The sequence below is a fragment of the Sander lucioperca genome, chromosome 19 (assembly GCF_008315115.2).
Source record: "Sander lucioperca isolate FBNREF2018 chromosome 19, SLUC_FBN_1.2, whole genome shotgun sequence".
Classification (NCBI taxonomy): Eukaryota; Metazoa; Chordata; class Actinopteri; order Perciformes; family Percidae; genus Sander; species Sander lucioperca.
Window position 1 is genome coordinate 12,222,669 of NC_050191.1, and position 19,660 is coordinate 12,242,328.

General features: G+C 42.2%; 3 protein-coding genes across 4 annotated transcripts in view; 1 reads left to right on the forward strand and 2 right to left on the reverse strand.

The window, feature by feature from the left end:
* Window positions 1–5,374, reverse strand: part of znf106b (zinc finger protein 106b) — a 13,750-nt gene extending 8,376 nt beyond the window's left edge. The window contains exons 1-11 of one of the 2 annotated variants that reach the window (XM_031322458.2): window positions 5,246–5,374; window positions 4,695–4,828; window positions 4,504–4,565; window positions 3,846–4,046; window positions 2,478–3,752; window positions 2,025–2,379; window positions 1,860–1,920; window positions 1,412–1,566; window positions 1,261–1,321; window positions 379–1,180; window positions 127–289 (exon numbers count right to left, since the gene is read on the reverse strand). In XM_031322458.2, coding sequence (XP_031178318.1) covers window positions 127–289; window positions 379–1,180; window positions 1,261–1,321; window positions 1,412–1,566; window positions 1,860–1,920; window positions 2,025–2,379; window positions 2,478–3,752; window positions 3,846–4,046; window positions 4,504–4,565; window positions 4,695–4,826 — 3,267 coding nt within the window. In that variant the 5' untranslated portion in view covers window positions 4,827–4,828; window positions 5,246–5,374. Of the gene's footprint in view, window positions 1–126; window positions 290–378; window positions 1,181–1,260; window positions 1,322–1,411; window positions 1,567–1,859; window positions 1,921–2,024; window positions 2,380–2,477; window positions 3,753–3,842; window positions 4,047–4,503; window positions 4,566–4,694; window positions 4,829–5,245 lie in introns of both variants that reach the window. The other variant, XM_031322456.2, reaches the window with a different exon arrangement.
* Window positions 5,375–5,977: 603 nt separating this feature from the next.
* Window positions 5,978–8,527, forward strand: churc1 (churchill domain containing 1). Its single transcript, XM_031322577.2, has 4 exons — window positions 5,978–6,182; window positions 6,380–6,515; window positions 7,212–7,282; window positions 7,684–8,527. The coding sequence occupies exons 1-4, from the start codon at window positions 6,144–6,146 to the stop codon at window positions 7,774–7,776; spliced, it is 339 nt and encodes a 112-aa protein (XP_031178437.1). The 5' UTR covers window positions 5,978–6,143; the 3' UTR covers window positions 7,777–8,527.
* A 907-nt stretch (window positions 8,528–9,434) lies between these two features.
* Window positions 9,435–18,409, reverse strand: ttbk2b (tau tubulin kinase 2b). Its single transcript, XM_031322481.2, has 15 exons — window positions 18,143–18,409; window positions 17,553–17,675; window positions 17,290–17,437; window positions 16,683–16,756; window positions 16,438–16,578; window positions 16,226–16,330; window positions 15,090–15,155; window positions 14,914–15,006; window positions 14,697–14,822; window positions 14,448–14,605; window positions 14,004–14,196; window positions 13,425–13,639; window positions 12,839–13,304; window positions 11,576–12,276; window positions 9,435–10,791 (listed from the first exon to the last, which is right to left on the reverse strand). The coding sequence occupies exons 2-15, from the start codon at window positions 17,619–17,621 to the stop codon at window positions 10,440–10,442; spliced, it is 2,907 nt and encodes a 968-aa protein (XP_031178341.1). The 5' UTR covers window positions 17,622–17,675; window positions 18,143–18,409; the 3' UTR covers window positions 9,435–10,439.
* Between the last annotated feature and the right edge of the window lie 1,251 nt (window positions 18,410–19,660).

Below are 19,660 nucleotides of genomic sequence, written 5' to 3' on the forward strand. Positions count from 1 at the left end.
ACAGTCTGCATTAAACAGAGGGATTGTTCTGGTTTCATCTGATTATTGACTGAGGAAGGATACAATTGGCAGCAGGGACAAAGTTGGACCAAAGTGGATATACATTTTGGACCCTGATCAACATACCATCAGACTGTAGGCCCGTGCTGTGTTGTCCCCTGAACATGTGTACAACCGACCCTCGTGAACATGGAGGCCGTGGACGGGGCCTGTGTGATTGAAAAAAGATCCCACGGACGGCTCCTCATCCTCGACTACGTCAACTGGCACAAATGTGGGCTGAACTTTTCTGAGTGGTCAAGAGTGAAAAGTCTGTCACGTGTCAAAAGTAAAGCAATGCTTGTAACGTTCAAGATTCTAAACCAAACGTTATCTCACCTCTCAACGTAATTTTGCTGAAACGTCTGTGTGCTTAAAGAACTGAACTCCACACTGACTGACTTCTGAGGAGGCTCTTGGTGGACTGGAACATTTGGTGCATCCTCATTGTCCGATTCATCAATGTCGATGACCACCAGGCCGGAGGGCTCCACCATTTTGACAGAGGCGTCGCTCTCGTTCCCTCCATCGTCGTCTGGTGCTGCAGCAGCAGATGCATTTTGACCACTTTTGGGGTCAAAAGTGGAGACTGGCTTCTCTGTTGCTGGCTCTTTTTCTTTAACTTGTTCTATGCAGAGATTTCCTCCCATCTCTTCCTCAGAATCACTGTCAGCTGACATCCTCACTGTCTGTTGCGCAGCAGATGATTCAGGGAAATTATTTGTATTTGCTGATGTAGAGCACTCTGTTTTGAGTTGTTTTAGAGGGGTAACAGCAGTTGTATGAGCAGCTAAGTGTGGTGACTGATGCAGCAGTGAAGGGAGCAAATCAGAGGGAAACAAGGGCACAGGTTGGTTTGCAGGTACTTGAAGTGTATCAGAGTTACAGGACAATGTTTTGGAAAATTGACTAGCCTGTCCAGCTGGGGATAGTTGGACTGTTTCTTGCTTTACTGGCATGGTTGGCAGGACAAGGGGGCTAATGGAAGATGCTTGGTTTGTGGGAGATTGTTGCTGGCTGTAGGAGGTCGGGAAAGCACTAAAGGAAGGAAGGGGAGAGAGTCTTGGCTGCACGCTAGCATTAGCCCCTGCTGATAAGGTGGGGGCTTTCTCTGCTACATTAGATGCACCTGTGTACCCTCCTGAAAGAGATTAAGAAAGAAAAAAGTAAACTACTTGTTGCGTATAAAGCCATTTAAAGCAAAGGGTAAATTTACTGTACCTTGCATCCCTTGCAGGATTTCAATGCGCTGGGCTCTCAGACTGTTGACCTCAGCGGTAAACTATAACAGCAGGAAGAACAATTTAATGTAAACCCATGAAAACACTGAGGAAAAGGTAAAAAAAAATGCTGTGTCCATTAGTGGTGGTACCTGCTGTCTCAATAGCAGGAGTCTTTGGACTTCTGTGTAGGCAGCTTGCAGGGCATTGCGAGCCTGGACCAGAGACTTGTCCAGATCCTGCAACGAGTGGCTCAGCTCATCCTCCCTCAGAGACACAGCCAAGAGCTGGTCCATTTGCGTCTGGTCTGTTTGGTAGGAAAACAAGGAAGAAAATACACACTGAGATTTATTGGATGAATTTTTTTTTATTGTAATCCGATGACCTAAATGGGATCAAAACGTCATCCAAATACATTTGTGGTGTGTCAGTTCTCTCTTTTCATTTATGACATTTCCCAGTAGCCTTGTACCTACATGTGATGTCCATACAGTATATTTTCACTTGAAACACTTGATACACTTCTCACTGCATGTTAGAATTACACATTATGGAGTAAAAAAAAATAAAAAAATAAAGCACTTAAAATATCAGAATCACCTTTGTTTGACTTTGTTTTTTTCTTTTTTCCACTTGGCTCCTTATCAGAAATGCCATCATTCTGTAAGAACACACAACAATTTAATTTCCAATTCCAACTAAAAACATGTATCAACGGGATGTTTCAGCTGTGCCTGACACTTAACAACACTGTATATTACTCACCCTGTTGTGTTTCCTCTTGCTGGCACTACTGTTGGCTCTCAAATCTCCATTCTCATCTTCCAAGTTTGGCTCCACCTTCACAGAGAGAGCTTCGACTGTCTGACTGCTGCAGCACTGGAAGGCTGCAGCAGGCTGCTCCGAAGGCTCCTGCAGCTGAGAATCTGACTGTGTTTCTGGGCGAGAGTCATTATTTGTTGTGTCCTGGGGTGGAGGAGGTAGCTTGGTCCAGTGCGCACCTGAAGGACTGTTTGGGAACGACTCCCAGTGGAAGCCTTCTGACAGACTTATGTCATTGTCCTTTGCTTGTGTTGAGCTTTCTTGGTCAGACAGAGGGTTCGCCAACTTAATTCCAAACCTGTCACACACAGAATGAATACAAATAAAACACTGTAACTTATTTATGGCAAACAAAGGGTAAAACAGATACAGTTCAAAAGACAAGAAGAGGTTTACCTGGGGTTGCCTTTGCCCCTTTCCTGCTTTTTCCTTTTCGTCTCCTCATATATCGTCCTCCAGTTCGACTTACTCTTGGCCCCTGATAAGCTGAAAATTGTATTCAGGGTTGGTTTAAGCCCAGCCTCTTTTCCCCCCTGAACTTTGGCTAAGTCGTGGGCAATTCGAACCTTTCGGGTGATGTTCTGGTTGGGCTCAGAGGATGTGGTCGAGCACTGGCTGTCGAGGGTCCCCTGAGATTCTCTCTCCCTGCTGTTTGATGGTCCATTTGAGTTACTTGCAAACATTGAGCTCTTCTCACAATGCTGAGTTGTTCCTTGTGTCATTTTATATGTTGTCAGCTTTGGCTTAGGAGGAGCAATATTGGAGGGAGCAGTGCTGTTGACCTGTGAGGATTGCACAGGTGTAGCTGCAGCAGAGGTGATGTGAAGTGTAGCCGTCTTGACATTGTTCGTAAAGGAGCCACCTGTCTGCTGCTCTTTCTCAGCTCCAGCTTGTTGCGTGGTGCTGCGATCAGCCACCCGGACACCTACATCACTGTTCTGCTTCCGGGCTTCACGGTCAGCTCTGCACGGCTCTCTCACGCCCAGCGCTCTTCTGATTTGCCGTAGCATTGCACTGACGTCGACATCCCGTATGGGAGCTGCGTTGGTGGATCCGTTTGCTGAAGCAGGTTGAGCTGAACATTCTTGTTCTGGCTGAGTAGATACCGTACTCTCATTCTGGTCATGAACGAAGATGATGGCTCCATTATGAGGAAGGTGATCACTGGTGAAGTCTCCATCGTATTGCTGGTTGTAATAGCCATTCTGGCTGATGGTAGGCCATGTTTTTCTTCCTGGCTTGTTAGCGGCACCTGCTTGAGTGTTGTCTGGTCTTCTAACAAGTCTGCCTGTTTGGGAGCTCTCAATTTTGACCGAAAAGTTTTCATCATACCTTAGCTGCTGAGCTGATTGGGTGAACTGGTCTCGAACATGAGGGTAATGACGAGTTTGACCTGCAGGCTCTCCTGACAAACAAGGCAATCTTCCGCTTTGATTCTGCAGAGTTGGTTCTCTTTGGTGAAGAGGCCTTTGCAGACTGGACACTTTATTCTCTTTGTTTTGAACAACAGCACTGTTTGCTCCTTGTTGGTAGGTTTCCTGTTGCAGTCTCCTCATCTTCACTTGTTTGGACATCACTTTATTTTTTTTGCTGGCTCCCTGTTGCATGTTTGCACGCTGCTGACCAGCTACTTGCTTCTGTTTCTTTTTTTTCTTGCCCCTTACTTTCTTCCTGTAATATAAAACAAATCCAGAGTTATTCAAACATATTACAACATGGAGAGTATAAAAATGCAAACAGATAAACAGGTGAAATTATTACTCCTCTTTTTTTAGTGTCTTGTTTCTCTCCAAGATCCGATCCATGGTCTCTTTGCTCAGAGTCTTACACAGAGAGATGGGCTTTATATTTTTAGCAATCAAAATCTTCAACTTGGCTTTGTGTTGCGCAGTGGAAATGTGCTGAGCATACTCATTTAAGCCCATGGAGGATGCTTTACACGCCTGACATTCATGAAATGAATCCCTGTTAATGGAAGAACACAACAACATTTTGTCAGATATAAGTAGATGTCTGGGTCAATGCATGTTATGATTAGGTTATCTCAGTAAGGCAGGAAAATACTCTGGGGCTAGGTTATCATTTGATTTTTTTCACACAACACCTGAGTTTTAGTACAATACCAAACAATTATCTTAAGTCTTAATAAAATAAGTAGTGTAGTGCTATGAACACGTGAGGTGGCACAACAACGTTTGGAGATTCGATACCCAGCTGAGGGGAATACTCCTGAAGAATGCAACCTTGACATGCTGTGCATAAGGTGCCATCCTTCTTCTCTCAGATCATACTATGTCTCCTACCAAAATGTCTTATCAAGCTCATTATGTATGTTTACTGGTGTATTTTGCATATATTGTGAAAAAATGATTGCTTAAAAGAGAACAGTTACACATTTGTATATCTGACAAACATCACTCACTTGCCCAGCACTGTCTCCAGCTCTCTGTGATGCAGCATACCATGCACATGCTCGTGTGCTTCCTGTAGTGAAGAGACATAATGTCAAAAGTATAGATCATTTAGAACGGCTGCAGGTGGGGGGTGGGGGGGGAACATACTAGCGAGCACTGCTACTCATTTAAATGTCTTGGTCAAGTTAGAGCCACTTACAATTTTCAAATGAGACCTGCGACACAAAATACAGTAGTTTGTTTTGGCCTTCTTCTTGAAGTACTGTGGGTTGTTCTTCTTCTTCACGGGCATTTTGCCCACCTTACCAGGTGGGGTTTGAACCTGTGCCATTTCTGAACAGGTGAAACAAGAACAGGGGATAACTTCACATATAGCTATGCAAACAAAGCTTTGCAGTAGCATTCAATAATATGGGATGAATAAAGCTATCATCGCAGAACAAAGACTATAGCCGATAAAACATTATGTTAGACTATAAGTGGTATTTACGTTACATCGGTAGGTTATTTGGTGACTGCTGGGCACAGTTAATAACTCGTAGAAACGTTACACTGCAATCGTCGAGTCTAAACTTCTAACGTTAATGTTAACAGTAGCACAACGTGGTTGTCAAGTCGGAACTAGCCAGCGTTCATGTTTGAGGTGGACTAAATAGATCAACGCTCCCTGCGTTACAATTCACACAAGCTGGTGGGCAGTGTAAACGGCATTTAGGTAAATTGTTACTGAAAACATATTAAGTACATTACCAGACAAATTTCACATGGCAACAAAACTCAACAGCAGCTCAACCGCCATGTTTGCTTACGTAAATTACGTTATGTTTACGTTGGCCAATCGTTATCGTTAAAGATGGCACCGGAAGTTTGGCGGTGGTGCCCTTCTAGATCTACAAAATATGGGATAAGAGCGATTTGGTTTTTTTGCAAAGACGTCCGCTCATGAGGATGTTTTAAAGCTCTAATGAGCCACAGGGACCACCGTTCCGCGCAGAAGTGGAAGTGGACGTTTTTGCCAAAACGACATAAAAGAGATTAGATAAACATTACAAATAATACATATTTACAGTCTATGCAAAAAGAAGAAGCTTTTTGTAATAGCTGTTTCAAAGATTTTCTATTATGAGCACTATAGAACGTATGTGAATAGATGAAAAGTTGTGTAATATTGTGTAATTGCATAATTAATTTATATTTCTTTTGCTAAAATCAGCTATTATATTTAGCATAGCAAATAACTTATTTGTGGCGTTCGCGAATGACTTTAGTCTATCCGTGTTGCCAGATCTCGCGAGAGCTTGTTGCTGAGACAGAAACAGGTCTCGAACAAAGTTAATTTTCTTCTGACTTGTCCGTCTGAAAAATGCCAGATGGTCAGAATGTTCGGAGATACGTGGCTTGTAAAAAAAATGGTCCAATATTTACTTTGGGTTAAAAAGCAAAAAAAAAAAATTGTTCACGTTCACTCAGGCCCTGCCGTCTCCTAAAAGAGTCATACAGCCATGGGCGAAACCCACGTGACACAGATACAGGAAATTACTCTGAGTTGGGGCGTCTCTTCTCTTCCTCTTCTATTCTCTACAAACCGCATCTGGCCGTTTACAGTGTTTTATCGCCAACTGACTTGAAAAAAGATTTTCAAGTTAAAATGTGCAACGGCTGTGTGCAAAAAGAATACCCAGATCGGGTAAGTCTGACACACACACGCTAATTTACGCATTTAGTAAATGTATAGATACTGACGGATACCTGTGAGATTATTTATTTAAAGTTAGGTGAATCAACCACCTCAAACGATGATGTCCTGCTTAAGTATAACGTTACAATTCAGGGTGAGAGCAGAAAGAGTTACATGTGATGGTATTCCTGTGATTTCCTGCTCAGGGGAACACTTGTTTGGAGAATGGCTCTTACCTGATGAACTACCTGGGCTGTGCCAACTGCCATCAGAGGGACTTTGTGCTGATCAGCAATAAAGCCACAGAGGATGATGATGGAGAGGAGATCGTAACATATGACCGTTAGTCATTTTCTTGTGCTCTGACACATTTTTACCAACCAGTTTTCATAAATACCTTTAAAAAAATAATGTTCTGATCGTTTATGCACTTATGGGCCTGTTTTAAAAAAAAAAGTTTGGTCAAGGCCCCTTGGTGTCATCCAAGGTAAATCTTAATGCTGCAGCATGCAGTGATATATCTAGGCAATAGGGTGCTTCCAACTTTGTGGCAACACAGGTTGGGGAAGATGCTTTTCCTGTTTCAACATGCCACATTCCATAAAGAAATGTTTTCCCAGTTGGGGTGGAAGAATTTGACTGGCCTGCACACAGCTCTGAACTCATCCCCATTTCTACACCTTTAGGGTGAACTGGAATATCAACTGTGAGCCAGGACATATCCCCCAACATCAGTGGCCGACCTCACTAATGCTCTTGTGGCTCAGTGGGACCAAATCCCTGCAGCCAAGTTCCGAAATCTTGTGGAAAGCCTTTGAAGAAGGGTGGAGGCTGTTACAGCAGCATATTAAGGTGTCTGAATGGTTTTGGCTATATAGCATATTTCTTCAGAGGGTCTTGTGAAAAAGAAAGAATTACCAGAATCTTTCATAATTCACCAAAAGTTAGTGGCTACTAGTGTTAATAATCCCAACCTTGTAAGAAACGCTACCACAGCATGTTTAACAATAATCCACTGATGTCCATTTCTCCTTCCAGATGTTTGCAAAAATTGTGACCATGTCATCGCCAGGCATGAATACACTTTCTCTGTTGTTGATGAATACCAGGTAAGGTATATCTACACTGGTTTATTTACCATATAATAACTAAGTAGATTTGTATGTGAGGAAAATGCTTAATAGGGCAAACCTGTTATATATCATATCATCAACTTCAGGCTCCTGTTGGGGGGAAAGGGGGAGGAGCACTTATAAGCTGTTTTATATCCCATTTTGGTCTGCTGTATTGTATTGAAGTCTGTTTGAGAGTGTCTGTTCTGATGTTTGATGATGATGTTTGTGGTTGTTTTTTTACTTGGACTGCTGTACTCTTGTCTGCACAACAAATTTACCCTCTGGTACTAATAAAGAAACCTAACCTAACCTACTAATTCAATAGAATTTAGGGTTAGTTGTTGCCACTGTATAGTCTTAAAATATTTATATTAAGTCTGTTTTGTGCTGTCCAGGAGTACACTATGCTCTGCATGCTGTGTGGAAAGGCAGAGGACTCCATCAGTGTATTACCAGATGACCCCAGACAGTCTGCGCCTCTCTTCTAGACCTTACACCTGCAGGTCATGATTCACTTTTTAGATAGTGTCACCACCACGGACGTGTTGTTGGCTGCTGGCATCTGGGTTCCAATCCTTTTTTTATCATGCATTCAAAATTGTATGCACGTCTTCAATTAAGTACACCGCATTTTAAGTCTTTGGCTGTTTATAAATTACTGTATGCTGATATCAGTTGAGCAGGACATATAACTTAGTATTATCCTACAAGACAACAACTATTCTGTATTTGAATTTACGATGTACTGTAAATAAATATTTTTACATTTTATTTCCATCTGCATTTTACTGCCCAACACATCATCTGATGTTGCAAAGTCAGAATGACAAAAAAGTCAGAATGACAAAAAAGTCAGTATGACAAAATAAGGGGGTTTACTGTGCAGCTATAGAAATAACAGCTTTGTTATCCAAAAAATGCTATAATTTGTAATAAAAAATGGTAAATAGTTAATTTCAAATGTTAGAATAAAAAAAGTAAAATGCATCCACTTAAATGGTTATTTTTGCCAAAAGCTTGTCCCTAAATAGTATGTCTCATTGCCACCAAACTGCAGTGTTTTAAACATGTTCAACTCTGAGCCCAGATGCTTGGGGAAGATAAAATCCAGTCTTCACAGTTATGACCCTATTTGTGAAGTTGCTTGAGATTAAAACTTAATTTCTGACTTTGGAAACGGCAGTTAACAAAAAAAACAACAACATACATTTGTACACTAACATAGACAAGAAGTCCTTTTAAGTGGTCAGAAAAAATTGAAATTTCAAATATTTCCATGACAGCTGGTCAAGCTGACTCAAAAGCTCCAGAACAGCAGTGAGATTGTTTTTGTTAATTAAGTTGCTTGTTAAAGTGCCACCATCTGGCCATTTGTTGTAGTTTTAGTTTCTTGTGTAGCAGTCAATAGTCATTACAGCCCCTTCCTCTTGTACATAAACACTGACAAACCTTAGTTGTTTTGGTGAAAGAAATTGTTTTCAGAGTGGGCACGGTGTAGCAAGAAAGCTCAAACCAATGATTCATCTTGCTGTTATTAAAAAGGAGTTTAGAGCTCATCATTGTTGAGATTTTCCTTTGTCTACACATACTTTAACTACTTGTCAATTACTGATTTTAAAATTTAACAGTGACCACAACAGATGGAGGAGTCTTTATTTCACTGTTGTCATCTGGGACCCCACTGGCGCATCAGCAGTCTCTCTTGTGCTTACAAGGACGTCTGTCAGCTGCTTCAACAGAATTTGACAAGTGATTGTTCTCAGGGGACATGTTGCAGTCTGAGTTGGTGTGACTTGAGTTTAACTTGAGGATAACAAAAACACTTCATAATTTGAGCATGTTTAGTCAAGGTTTACCTGTCTACTTTGACTGTCTTTTCCCATTTATCGGATCACTGACAGTGCTGCTAAGGTTGGGACTATTCCTCCCGTAGACACTAGTTCTAATAAAAATCAATCACTGTGGATTACCCAGAGTAACTGGGTCACTGTTGCTGCTGTTTCCATTGCTGGGAGTGCCACAAAACAAATTCCATTCAATTGTATCGAGGTGGTGGCAGAAATCTCAGAGACAGACATATTAACACTGAGGCAAATAAAACCAAAACGATCTGCAAACCTCTACGAGTGAATAAGGAAATAGTGAGTAAATTTAGGCGAACTGACCCTTTAATCCCAACAAAAACTGCAGCAGGTATAGCCAGGAAGTAACATTTTTGAGATCTGGCATTTATTGAATTTACTTATTTTAATATGCATTTTAAATTGTGATAAAAAATAAAATGCGACAATCAGACATGATAAACAGGTTCCATTTGTATCAGTTTTTTACTTTATCATCTACTTGATGTAAGAAATAAAATTGCACATCATTGCTGGTCTACATTATAATGTATATTAATCAGAAGCAGTTCAACAAAAATACAGATGTCTTAGCGGATTTTACAAATGAATAAAAAAAAAATCATTTGCAATGATGCTCATGCAATACTTAGGTATGAGTGCACTTACATGTACATTCTAATATGCAGATGCCTTTTGCATGACAAATATTTTCTAGCAAAGTAAAAGCGCACTACTACACTGTGATATGCCAAATGAACAATTCATTGTCAAATACAATAATTAATCTAGCTGTTTTACAGGAGTGAGGTCAACATGGGGCTGCATGCCCTGGTTCTGTACATGAATGCTGATGTTGGTATACTACGTGAGGTGTTATTTACTTTTAGTGTTCTTAACGTGATTACATGGTTCCTATTAGTGTTTATTATGTCCTCATGGTACATATTTACAATTAGCATCATTTTTACATCCTTCAGGTATTAAACATTATCTTTTTGGTCTCATCTTAGGCCTATATGGAGAGTTAAGAGAAGAGTTAAAATGAGAGGTAAGAGTTGGCAATCTTAAGGTTTTCTCAACCTTTTTGTTTCAACTGCAGGTATCAAGCCACATTGTCAAGTATTTTGAGAGACACATCCAACAAATGAATAAATAAATAAATAAATACAATTTATACATTTTACATTACATACAGTACATTCCCTTGAGTAAATACCATATTTACACATGCTATCAACGACTGGATGTGGAACAGCCTCTCGCTACAGTTGCACTATCCGGATCAGTCACTTGTGTGTCAAATACAGTCATCGACTCACTTTGCCGGAGCCTTTACTCTCGTGGATGAGACCCCTTCCCCTGGAGCTGTGGCCCCACTGACCCTGCCCTCCGAACCTGTCATGTGGGTGAGGGTGCCGAGGGGGAGGGGAGCTGGAGAAGCTAGATGGAGAGCGGCTGCGTCCCTGCAGTGCCCCGCCCTCCCGGAGCTCCTGGCGTGAGGGGGAGGAGCTTAGCGAGCGCTGAAGGGAGGAGGAGGAGCTGCGAGGGCGCGGAGGAGGGCTGAAGAGCATCCCGCTTCGGTCCTGCATCAGCTGAGTCAGACTGGCTAGAAAATCTGCGTCACTAGTGCTGCTGGCACGCACTCTTAACCGCCGTCGTCTGGAGAAAAGAACACAAGACGATACGATTACGATGCCTTCTGTATGATTCCTCCTCAAATCTTTCCGTAGAGAGAAATTAAAGTTATAATCGTTAAAACGTCCCTTAAAATCCTGTTTTTGATAATTAATATTTATTGTTAATTAACTCTTGTAGATTTCATTAGTGCTGTAGTCTGCCTTTCCCACAATGGGTTCAGATGGCCTACCTATGCACAAGGAATTCACAGGAAACGATCCAGCATTCCTGTTTGTCTGTAATTTAATCTCATTGATGACAGCCTCACTGTTTACTGTTCAGTCTTCCAACAACGTACCAGAGCCGTATTAAGCTACTGCTAATGCAAACTGAACATTTCCTACTGCTGCTTATTAAACATCACATTAAAAGAATTTAACTGCTAAAACATGTGGTGGCTTTTATTGTGAAGCAGAAGTGCGACAAGGATCATTCATCAAAAATGCAAATCAGCAAAACAAGGCAACTGCATTTTTTGACAGCAGATCAGTTGTAATTATTGCAGGAAGATATAGAACGAGATGGAGCTGTTGCAGGTGACAGGCCGCACACCAACTCCTCACCAAGGTTACTACTATTACTGTGCCCTGCTGTTGGGTGGAAAACTATTAGCAACGTGTACAGCATAAAATCAGATTGCAGTTGCCCATTGTATAATGGAAAAAGGCCAATTATAGAGGTCAACAGTGACGTTCTGGAAGTGAAAATCCCATTTATATTCTAAATCAGGATTTAAATTATTAGCCATAATGTTTTAACGTCATACCTGTTGTCCACACACGGGCGGATGGGTGGTTTCCCAGGAGGTGGTCGAGGCAGAAACCTGCTGGTGAGTTGCTCGGGCATAAAGGCGGCACTCACAGGACGTGGAATCTTACTTTTACTACCTGATGAGGAGGACAGAGAGAGAGGGTCTTCTCCTACACAATCAGACCTGGAGCCTCGCTCTGAGAAGAGCCTGTCTCTTGGCAAAGCGCAAGGAAGGTTGTCACAGGACAGAGATGGAGAGGGTGAGTGGGTGGGGGAGCCGGGGACTGGACTGCTCCAGCGATGACGCCTCTCCATGTTGAGGTCCCGGCTCGGAGAGTCCAGGGGGTTGCTGGGGTCTCGTACTGGGATTCGACTCAATCTTGGGGACGAGGGAGAGTCTCTTCTCCTGAGCAGAGCTGGCGGGGGAGAGGACGAGACGGTGACGGTGCTCTCCACAGCGCCTCCTGCTGTGTCAGCTTGAGGCTGCTGATTCGGCTCGGAGGAGCGATCCGGCAGACCAGAATCACTCTCTGGGTCTCTGTCGTTTGTCAGATGAGCATTGGGGCCTTTGGCTGAACTTGGCACTGGAGCTAACTCCAACCTCCCTCCATCTTTGAAGATTTCCTCAGGGAGTTTTTCAGATTTAGCAGATGGTGCTTCTAGTGGTATTGCTTCACTCCTCTCCTGCACAGGGGAATGTAGCGCACAGCTAGAGGACTGAGAAGAGTTTACAATTGTTAGAGGGTATGGCCTTTAAAAGTCCAAAGTTGTAACACCTATTTTTGAAAAATTCCATCCTATTTTTCTCTCCGAAACTTTGTAAAAAAAACCTATAAATTAATAATGAATTGAGTATTAATTAGAGCATGTCTAAAGTCCGAAGTATATCTAAGTCGTAGAGGTGCTCAAAATCATGAAAAGTTTGGAGATCTACGTTTCCATGGCAACTAAGCACAAACTTTAGCAACACTGTGCTTATGCTGCATTCACGTTATGTCAGCAGAATGGGAAGAACAAGAAAAACACTTATTCCGAGTTGGTAATGTTCACAAACTATTCCAAGTTAGTTAGCCCTAATGCTAACCTTCGAGTAACACCAGATAAACCTATAAAATTAGCTCAACTGATTGTATGAGTTAATATTGGCATTATCTACCATACCCAAGCTACTATATTCATATTGTGTACTGTTGTACTTACAGCCTATATCTATTTCATTAGTTTAATTTCACAATGCTGCTTTCAGTTCATGCACGACTAAATGTTTGGTCACACCTACCTGGTCCATCTGGGGTCTTCCCATAATGACAGAGGGCATTTGTCCCAGCATTCCCGGCAGCCTCCTGTGGCCCAGTAACCAAGTGCCGGGCATGGACATCTGTGACAGGACAGGACTGCTCGGCACCACTGTGGGCTGGCCATCCTGTGGCTCAGAGGACTGGTTCTCAGTCTCAGCGGGCGTGTGCGTCTCAGGCTTGTCCTCATGCAGGGCCTCCCCTTGAGGCTTGGTGGCTCCAGAACCGCTGCCTTGCTCTAGCTCCAGCATCACCCACTCCTGAGAGTCTCCCTCTTGGGGCACGGGACTGAGGTTCACAGCCACAAAGCCGCTGCTTGCTGCGCCCTCTTCGTGGTCAGGGGTTGCTGTGCCAGAGTGTTCCTCGTTGCAGGCAGGATGCTGCCCATGTTCCCTCTCAGGAATGGATTGCTCCCCGACTTGAAAAAGGACTGGGCGCTGTTTGCCCAAGCTGAAACAAGATATTGTAATTGTTATGGTGAGTTTCTGTCTGTTTTCCCAAAAATGTTTTTTTTTTTTGCAAGCTCTCACAACTGTATATATTGTAATTTCATGTGTACGGATTACTAACTAGGCCTCAAGGAAGCGTTCAATGGTGGGCTTGGGTTCGGGTGCAAGCCTCTTTTCAAACGCCAAGCTCTGACTGTGTCTCATCCTCCGGAGCAGTGGCGCAGCCCGCTCCAAGAACATGGTCTCTGATCGCACCCGTCTAGGAGAACTCTGCATGGAGCCGGTGTTGGGGCTCTGGTTCCCCTGGTTCTGACTGTGTTCATCCTCACTCACCACCTGAGGAGAATGAATGACAAGAAGGGTAAAAAACGGTAATATTACATTTATAACCCCAGAAAGAAGCTGTATCAAGACATTCATTTATTTAAATAGGGAAGCAGGCAGTCAGTAGTGGGTTTCTATTCAAGCCTAGGAGGAGTAGACGTAGTGATAGATGTTGGCAGGGTCTTATCCATTATCATATCTCTGGGCAAAGTCAATGTAGTCTTGGGGGAGAGTTTTGTGCATGACATCCACTGCACTGCAGCTAAACTATGCATCTCAATGCACAGGAAGAGAAGAGTTTACATAAGAATAATATTGCAGCAGTAGGTAAGAACATTCTAATTAGCGTTTATAGTGAAAAGTTCATTGCCCTGACCTTCCTGATCATCGGCTGTACATGTTTATGGTTTCGGTTGCGGTCCATCTCTGACCATACATCCACAGCAGGGGTGGTGGTCGGTGTGGGGATGGGGGGGCAGTTGTCAGCATCGCTGAGGCGCTCCCCTTGCAGGACATCCTCAGTGTTCTCCCTCTGCAGCTCGCCTGGCAGCACTGAAGCATTGGCCATGCTGTGGAGGAAAGGGAAGGTCACCCTGCAGCTCATTTCAACAGCACAATTTAGAGCAGCGATTTTCTCAGGGATCTCTTACTGTGCAGAATTTGAGTCTAAAAAAAGCTGCAGCTATATATTTCAACACATATCCAACAGAGTATGAAGGAAGTTTGACTAGCACAAGTGAAACTGCAAAAAGAACCAATTAACAGAATAAAAGGCTATGTGTCAATAGTGATAGAGCTTCCTTTCTTGAGCTGTAAATACCCCAAGTACGCCGGTGTGAGGCGAGTGAGCTGCTGAGCAGTGGTTGTTGCGGCAGTGTTGGTCAGCATATCCTCCGAGTCACATTTCTCCCAGTCATAAGGGTCATTCTCCAGCACGCTGTGGCTCTTCATAGCGTTCTCAAACACTGACATCAAGAGCTGTCACAGAGAAACCAGAGGGGTCAGCATTTGACAGCTGGATGGGATATAAACAGTGTGTGCAAAATATGCCAAACAAGCGATGGCCAACCTGATAGTCTGGCTTAGTGAAGTAGTCCAAGGTCAAGATGTGATCCAGAAAAGTACTAAACTCTGAGGGAAGGTGCTTAAGCATGAGTCGATGGTCATAGGTCTCTTTTAGATTTCCTACTTGTTCCTGAGAGCAGGGAGGGGAAAAAGAAGAGTTTGAATGGATACACATGCTGTGAATTACTAATCTATACTGACTGATATATACAGGCCCATACTTTGTCTTTGATTTTCCTCCAGGGAAGCTGACCAACCATGAATTCCACCAGCATGTAGAAGAGGGACCACAGGTCGTCATGACGACCCATTTCCTACAAATTAGGATTCACAAATGTGAGTAATTTCAAGGGTAAGATATAAAAAATAGCAGAATATGTTTTTGGTTCATGCTTACCTTATTCTTATGAGCATTGACTGAAGCATATCGTACAGTTCCTCTGAAGCCTGCCACAGGACGAGGCTGAAAGAGAATAGAGATATAATATAATAAAAGATATAGTAAAATGCAAATAAACTGAAACCCAAATAACACAATGTTTGTTTATAGGTCCTAAATAACATTCTGATGTATCTATAAATACTATGTTAAAGGCAACTGGATTTACTGTTTTAGTCTTTGACATTTCCTAGTCCCAGGCCTTTCAAACTTTTTGGGATGGTCACATGAGGGTCATTAAGGTCACACAGGTGTCACGTGAAAGTTGGTGTTCTCAACACTCAAAGAAATTTTTATACCAAGTTGGCAAGGTTATATATTCTTCGATGTTATTTACGTTACGCTCCGCTCCTCGTGGACGAGGACGCGAAGAGGGAGAGTAGCCTGTAGGGCTGCAACTAACGATTGCTTTCATAGTCGATTCATCTGTTGATTATTTTCTCGATATTTTGTCCACAACTCAAAGATATTCAGTTTACTGTCACAGAGGAGAGAAGAAACTAAAAAAATATTCACAATTTAACAAGCTGGAATCAAAGAATTTTTACTTTTGTCTTAAAAAAAATTACTCAAACCGACTAATCGATTATCAAAATAGTTGCCGATTAATTTAAGAGTTGACAACTAATCGATTAATCTATTAATCTTTGCAGCTCTAGTAGCCTGAATAGTATTGTGTGGCTCGGTTGAGCCACTTTGTTGGTTTCCCATTTACAGAGCCATGGCTGTGTATGAACACCAGATTTTTTTTCAGCGCACACAAGGAACAGACAGCTAGCAGAGTGTGAGGAGATATTTGCTGACTGACTGACAAAAAAGTGTACTGGATAAGAATCGGTAACTCCACCTTTAACTTAGTGTTTCTAGATATCTTATCACCTGGATGACTCTCGTGCTCTAAGAGTAAGTTATATCATACAGTATCTGATTTAATTTCTGTTGAAACCTTCTGTCATAACGCTTTTCTGTATCAGCATGCTAGACCAAACCTCAAAGAGTTGACAGAGTATGCTTTGGAACAGCTTCTCTGGCGATAGGTAACTTGTGGGATCTTTAATTAAAAACCAAAACCATTGCTTTCAGGAAGTACTTACTGGACGGACTTCCTGGTTGGAGTTGGTAAACTGACGGGCCAAGCCAAAATCAAGCATATAGCAGCATCTGCAGGTACTGGTTAGTCTTCCCATCGCAAAGTTAGACTACAATTTTAACAACACAGAAAAACACAAGCAAGTGCAAGTTAAACGGTAAACTGACTTATACAAATACAAATTTACAAACCAACAAGAGTTTCAGGTCAACTTACAGGTTTAATGTCTCGGTGCAGGAATCCTACAGAGTGGATGCTTTCAATGGCCTCTAAAATCTGCTTGCCAAGTCTCAAAGTTGTGGAGACGGAGAAGGTGCCACGGGTCATGGTTCTGCGCAAATCTGCCAGATTCCTCCCCTTAAGACAGGAAATCAGTTGACAGCGTGTTACACTTATATGACGCAGACTGGTTGGTGTTGACTGCGAACAAAATACTTGACTAACATTGAAAAAAATCCTACCTGGAGTTCCATCACCACATAGTTGAAACGATCATTTCGGCCACATCCCACAAAGCGACACACGTGGTCTTTGCCTGTCACAGAAATGTATTATATTATATTAAATTTTCTCTCATCATTTGTATTTATTGATACTGTTCCAGACACAAATATGAGATATAGCATGTTGCAAGCGCTGATTGTGTGATATATTTAAATCACTGCTGGAATATTTCATCAGTAGTTAGGACACTGATTTAGAGATACTATAAACACCTCCTTCATTCACTGAATGGTTTATCAGGCTCTACAACGTAACTCCGATACACTAGGTTTCCTACTGTGTTTTGGGGTGACTGAAGCAAAGACCACTGCAGCTTATATCATATAATTTTTATTAAATAAAACATTATCCTTCACTGAAAAAAGCAGAAAGGTTTTACACAGTAAATGCTATGGGTTTGGCTATTGCTCGGCTCTCATCTACTAACTAAATTAACAAATAACATCATAAATCATGATGTAGGTAGTTACCAACTTGGCTAAACGAACTGTTGGGGACAATGGTTACTTAGTAATTATCTGGGAATTTTCTGTCACTGACAAGGAAGGGGACAGCATCACTCACCCTGAAGCTTCTTTAGCACAGCCACCTCCATCTTCAGCACCTGTTTGGGTTGCTGAGCAGACTCCACCTTTAAGGCAACAGTGGCCTGGCTCAACTGATCCAAAACCTCGTAGATCTCGCCAAACCCGCCTCCACCTATCTTCCTTGCCTGAAAAGAAGGGAATATTAATTGTCAACCTAACATGTGGTTGTGGATAAATCATTGCTCTCTTCATTGGGCCATCTGTCTGTTTTTTTAAACATGATTTTGTGATTTCTCTTACCACTTTCCATCTGTCTCTGACCACGTCTACCACTGACAGGATGTCTGTGTGCTCTCCAGCCCCACTCATCCTGAGTGCTCTCAGCTACAGCCTGCACCTGGCATCAGTGACGCAAGCCCCTCACTAAAAAACAGGGAACAGATTTTTAAAATGCAGGTCCATTTTCTCTTCAAAAATCACAGCACGCTGCATGCTACTGGGCGTGCAAAAGATGGAAAGATGAAGCATTACTTGTTACATGTTATTGTGCCTGACAGAAACATGTGGTTGATGCCATTTAAACTGCTACAACTGTTAGATACCTCACGCATTTAAGGCTCATGCAAGACGCTAACGAGTGCTAGATGGTCACGAAAAGATAGCAGCTAGCATTATTTGACTTCGTGCCACACCACAACCAGGACTAGCGCAGCGGCAATCACTGGTCATAAATGGCCATAAATCGGTCGTTTGAGAGGATTAGCCGTTAGGAAGCTAATCTAGCTAGGGGACTGCGTTCAATGCGGCGGCTCCGGTGGTCCTGTAAACAAGCTAACTAGCATATTTACTACAGATAAGCAGTAGGTAGCAAAGCTCTCTTGACCCCTTACCTCGCTTCGTTGCACCATTGCGATCCTAGTTAGAATCCAAACAGTCCCCATGTTCCCAGTCTGTTGTTAGCTAGCCGGGTCATTCCAAACAGTTGTTTATTTTAGAAATAAGATAATAATGGTGATGGACCATAGCTGACGTTAGCCAGAGTTAGCCAGCTAGCTGCTAATGGATGGGGAGTGATGATCCCCCAGTGCTCTGTTTCACAGCGGCGGTGTTGACGTCACAGCGCTAGTCTCTGTTGATTGATCCGCAAACTCCTGCAACATTTTTCTGGTTGAACATCGATATTTGCTGTAGCTCCTCAGTAAGTTATATTGACCTATTGATGCCATTGTTTATTTATTATGCTTAATACCTGATGTTTTATGTTTCATTTACTTTATCATATGTCATTTAATTAATAGGCTATGTATTTTTCTTTACACACTGAGATATTTAAGATATGAATAAAAAAACGGTAACTCCTGCATCCAGTGTAAAGGGGCACACAATAACACAGAGCACTGACAAACTAAATGTGGTATAAACAGCGCACTGGACAAGGTAAGGAAGGAACACTCACAGCATTGTTGGGGCACCATTCAAACTGATCAGTTGTGAGCATCGTTGTCGAAAAATAAACATTAAGTAGCAAAGGCGTTGCAGGAATTTTGGTGCTCCTGATAAAAATATTGATAATTATTATTTAAAATTATGAGCATCAAAATATACTTAAAGCACTCAAAAAGTATTCATTATGCAGAATGGCTCATTTCAGAATAATTTATATTATTGGTTTATGTGTGCATTAGCTTACTTTAATGTTGCAAAAGGTGAGGCTTATACTCCCGGAGAGCTTGTGAATTTCACCAAGGGATCAATAAAGTCTTACCTTTATCCAGAATAGTGCATCATCATTTACTTTGAATGAACCCACTGCATTTACACACGTAGGGCTGTGAGAAAAAAAAAGTTAAACCTGGCTCAACTTTGTTGCAACAAACTGTAACGTAATCTGGCAATGTGCTGCACTGGCCAATCAAATGCTCATTCCAGCTAAATGATCTTGAAATAGCTCCAGACCTGGATCTCTTCATTCTCATCCCTGCTGCATCACACTGAGCTGTGAACCGTCCCAGTGCCAGCTGGAGGTTGCAGTCTGATGAGGCAGAGATGCAGTCCTGACACGACACTTCCCTCCTGTCAGCAGTGCCTTGATACATTTATCTAAAGACACTAGGCACAACCCTGACATGCCCCATGGACACAGCTCTGACTGTGCTCATGCAAAGGCATTCATCTTGGGTCAAAATAACTGTTTTGAAAGATGTTTTGTTAAAGAACTTCACTGCCTCGTTAAAATATGGTGCTGCAGGACAAAGAGAATATGTGCATTAAGCAGGTGAACATTCATTTAATTTATTGTTTGCATCCAAGTTAAGAGTTAGGCCTAATTTCCTTCTCTCGATTCAGCCTCATCAAAGTAAAATTTTCCCTAATTCTTTGATTGTGTTCACTACTCTAGACTATGTGCA

What these genes read in the sequence shown, in the direction of transcription:
- ttbk2b (XM_031322481.2), bottom strand. Translation starts at nt 17,621, where the DNA reads ATGAGTGGGGCTGGAGAGCACACAGACATCCTGTCAGTGGTAGACGTG. An exon ending in TCACTAAGCCAGACTATCAG is followed by an intron (nt 14,606 to 14,696) that starts GTTGGCCATCGC and finishes TCTCTGTGACAG; the next exon opens with CTCTTGATGTCAGTGTTTGA. An exon ending in CTCACACCGGCGTACTTGGG is followed by an intron (nt 14,197 to 14,447) that starts GTATTTACAGCT and finishes TTTCCTCCACAG; the next exon opens with CATGGCCAATGCTTCAGTGC.
- churc1 (XM_031322577.2), top strand. Translation starts at nt 6,144, where the DNA reads ATGTGCAACGGCTGTGTGCAAAAAGAATACCCAGATCGG. An exon ending in GGAGATCGTAACATATGACC is followed by an intron (nt 6,516 to 7,211) that starts GTTAGTCATTTT and finishes TTCTCCTTCCAG; the next exon opens with ATGTTTGCAAAAATTGTGAC. An exon ending in CTGTTGTTGATGAATACCAG is followed by an intron (nt 7,283 to 7,683) that starts GTAAGGTATATC and finishes TGTGCTGTCCAG; the next exon opens with GAGTACACTATGCTCTGCAT.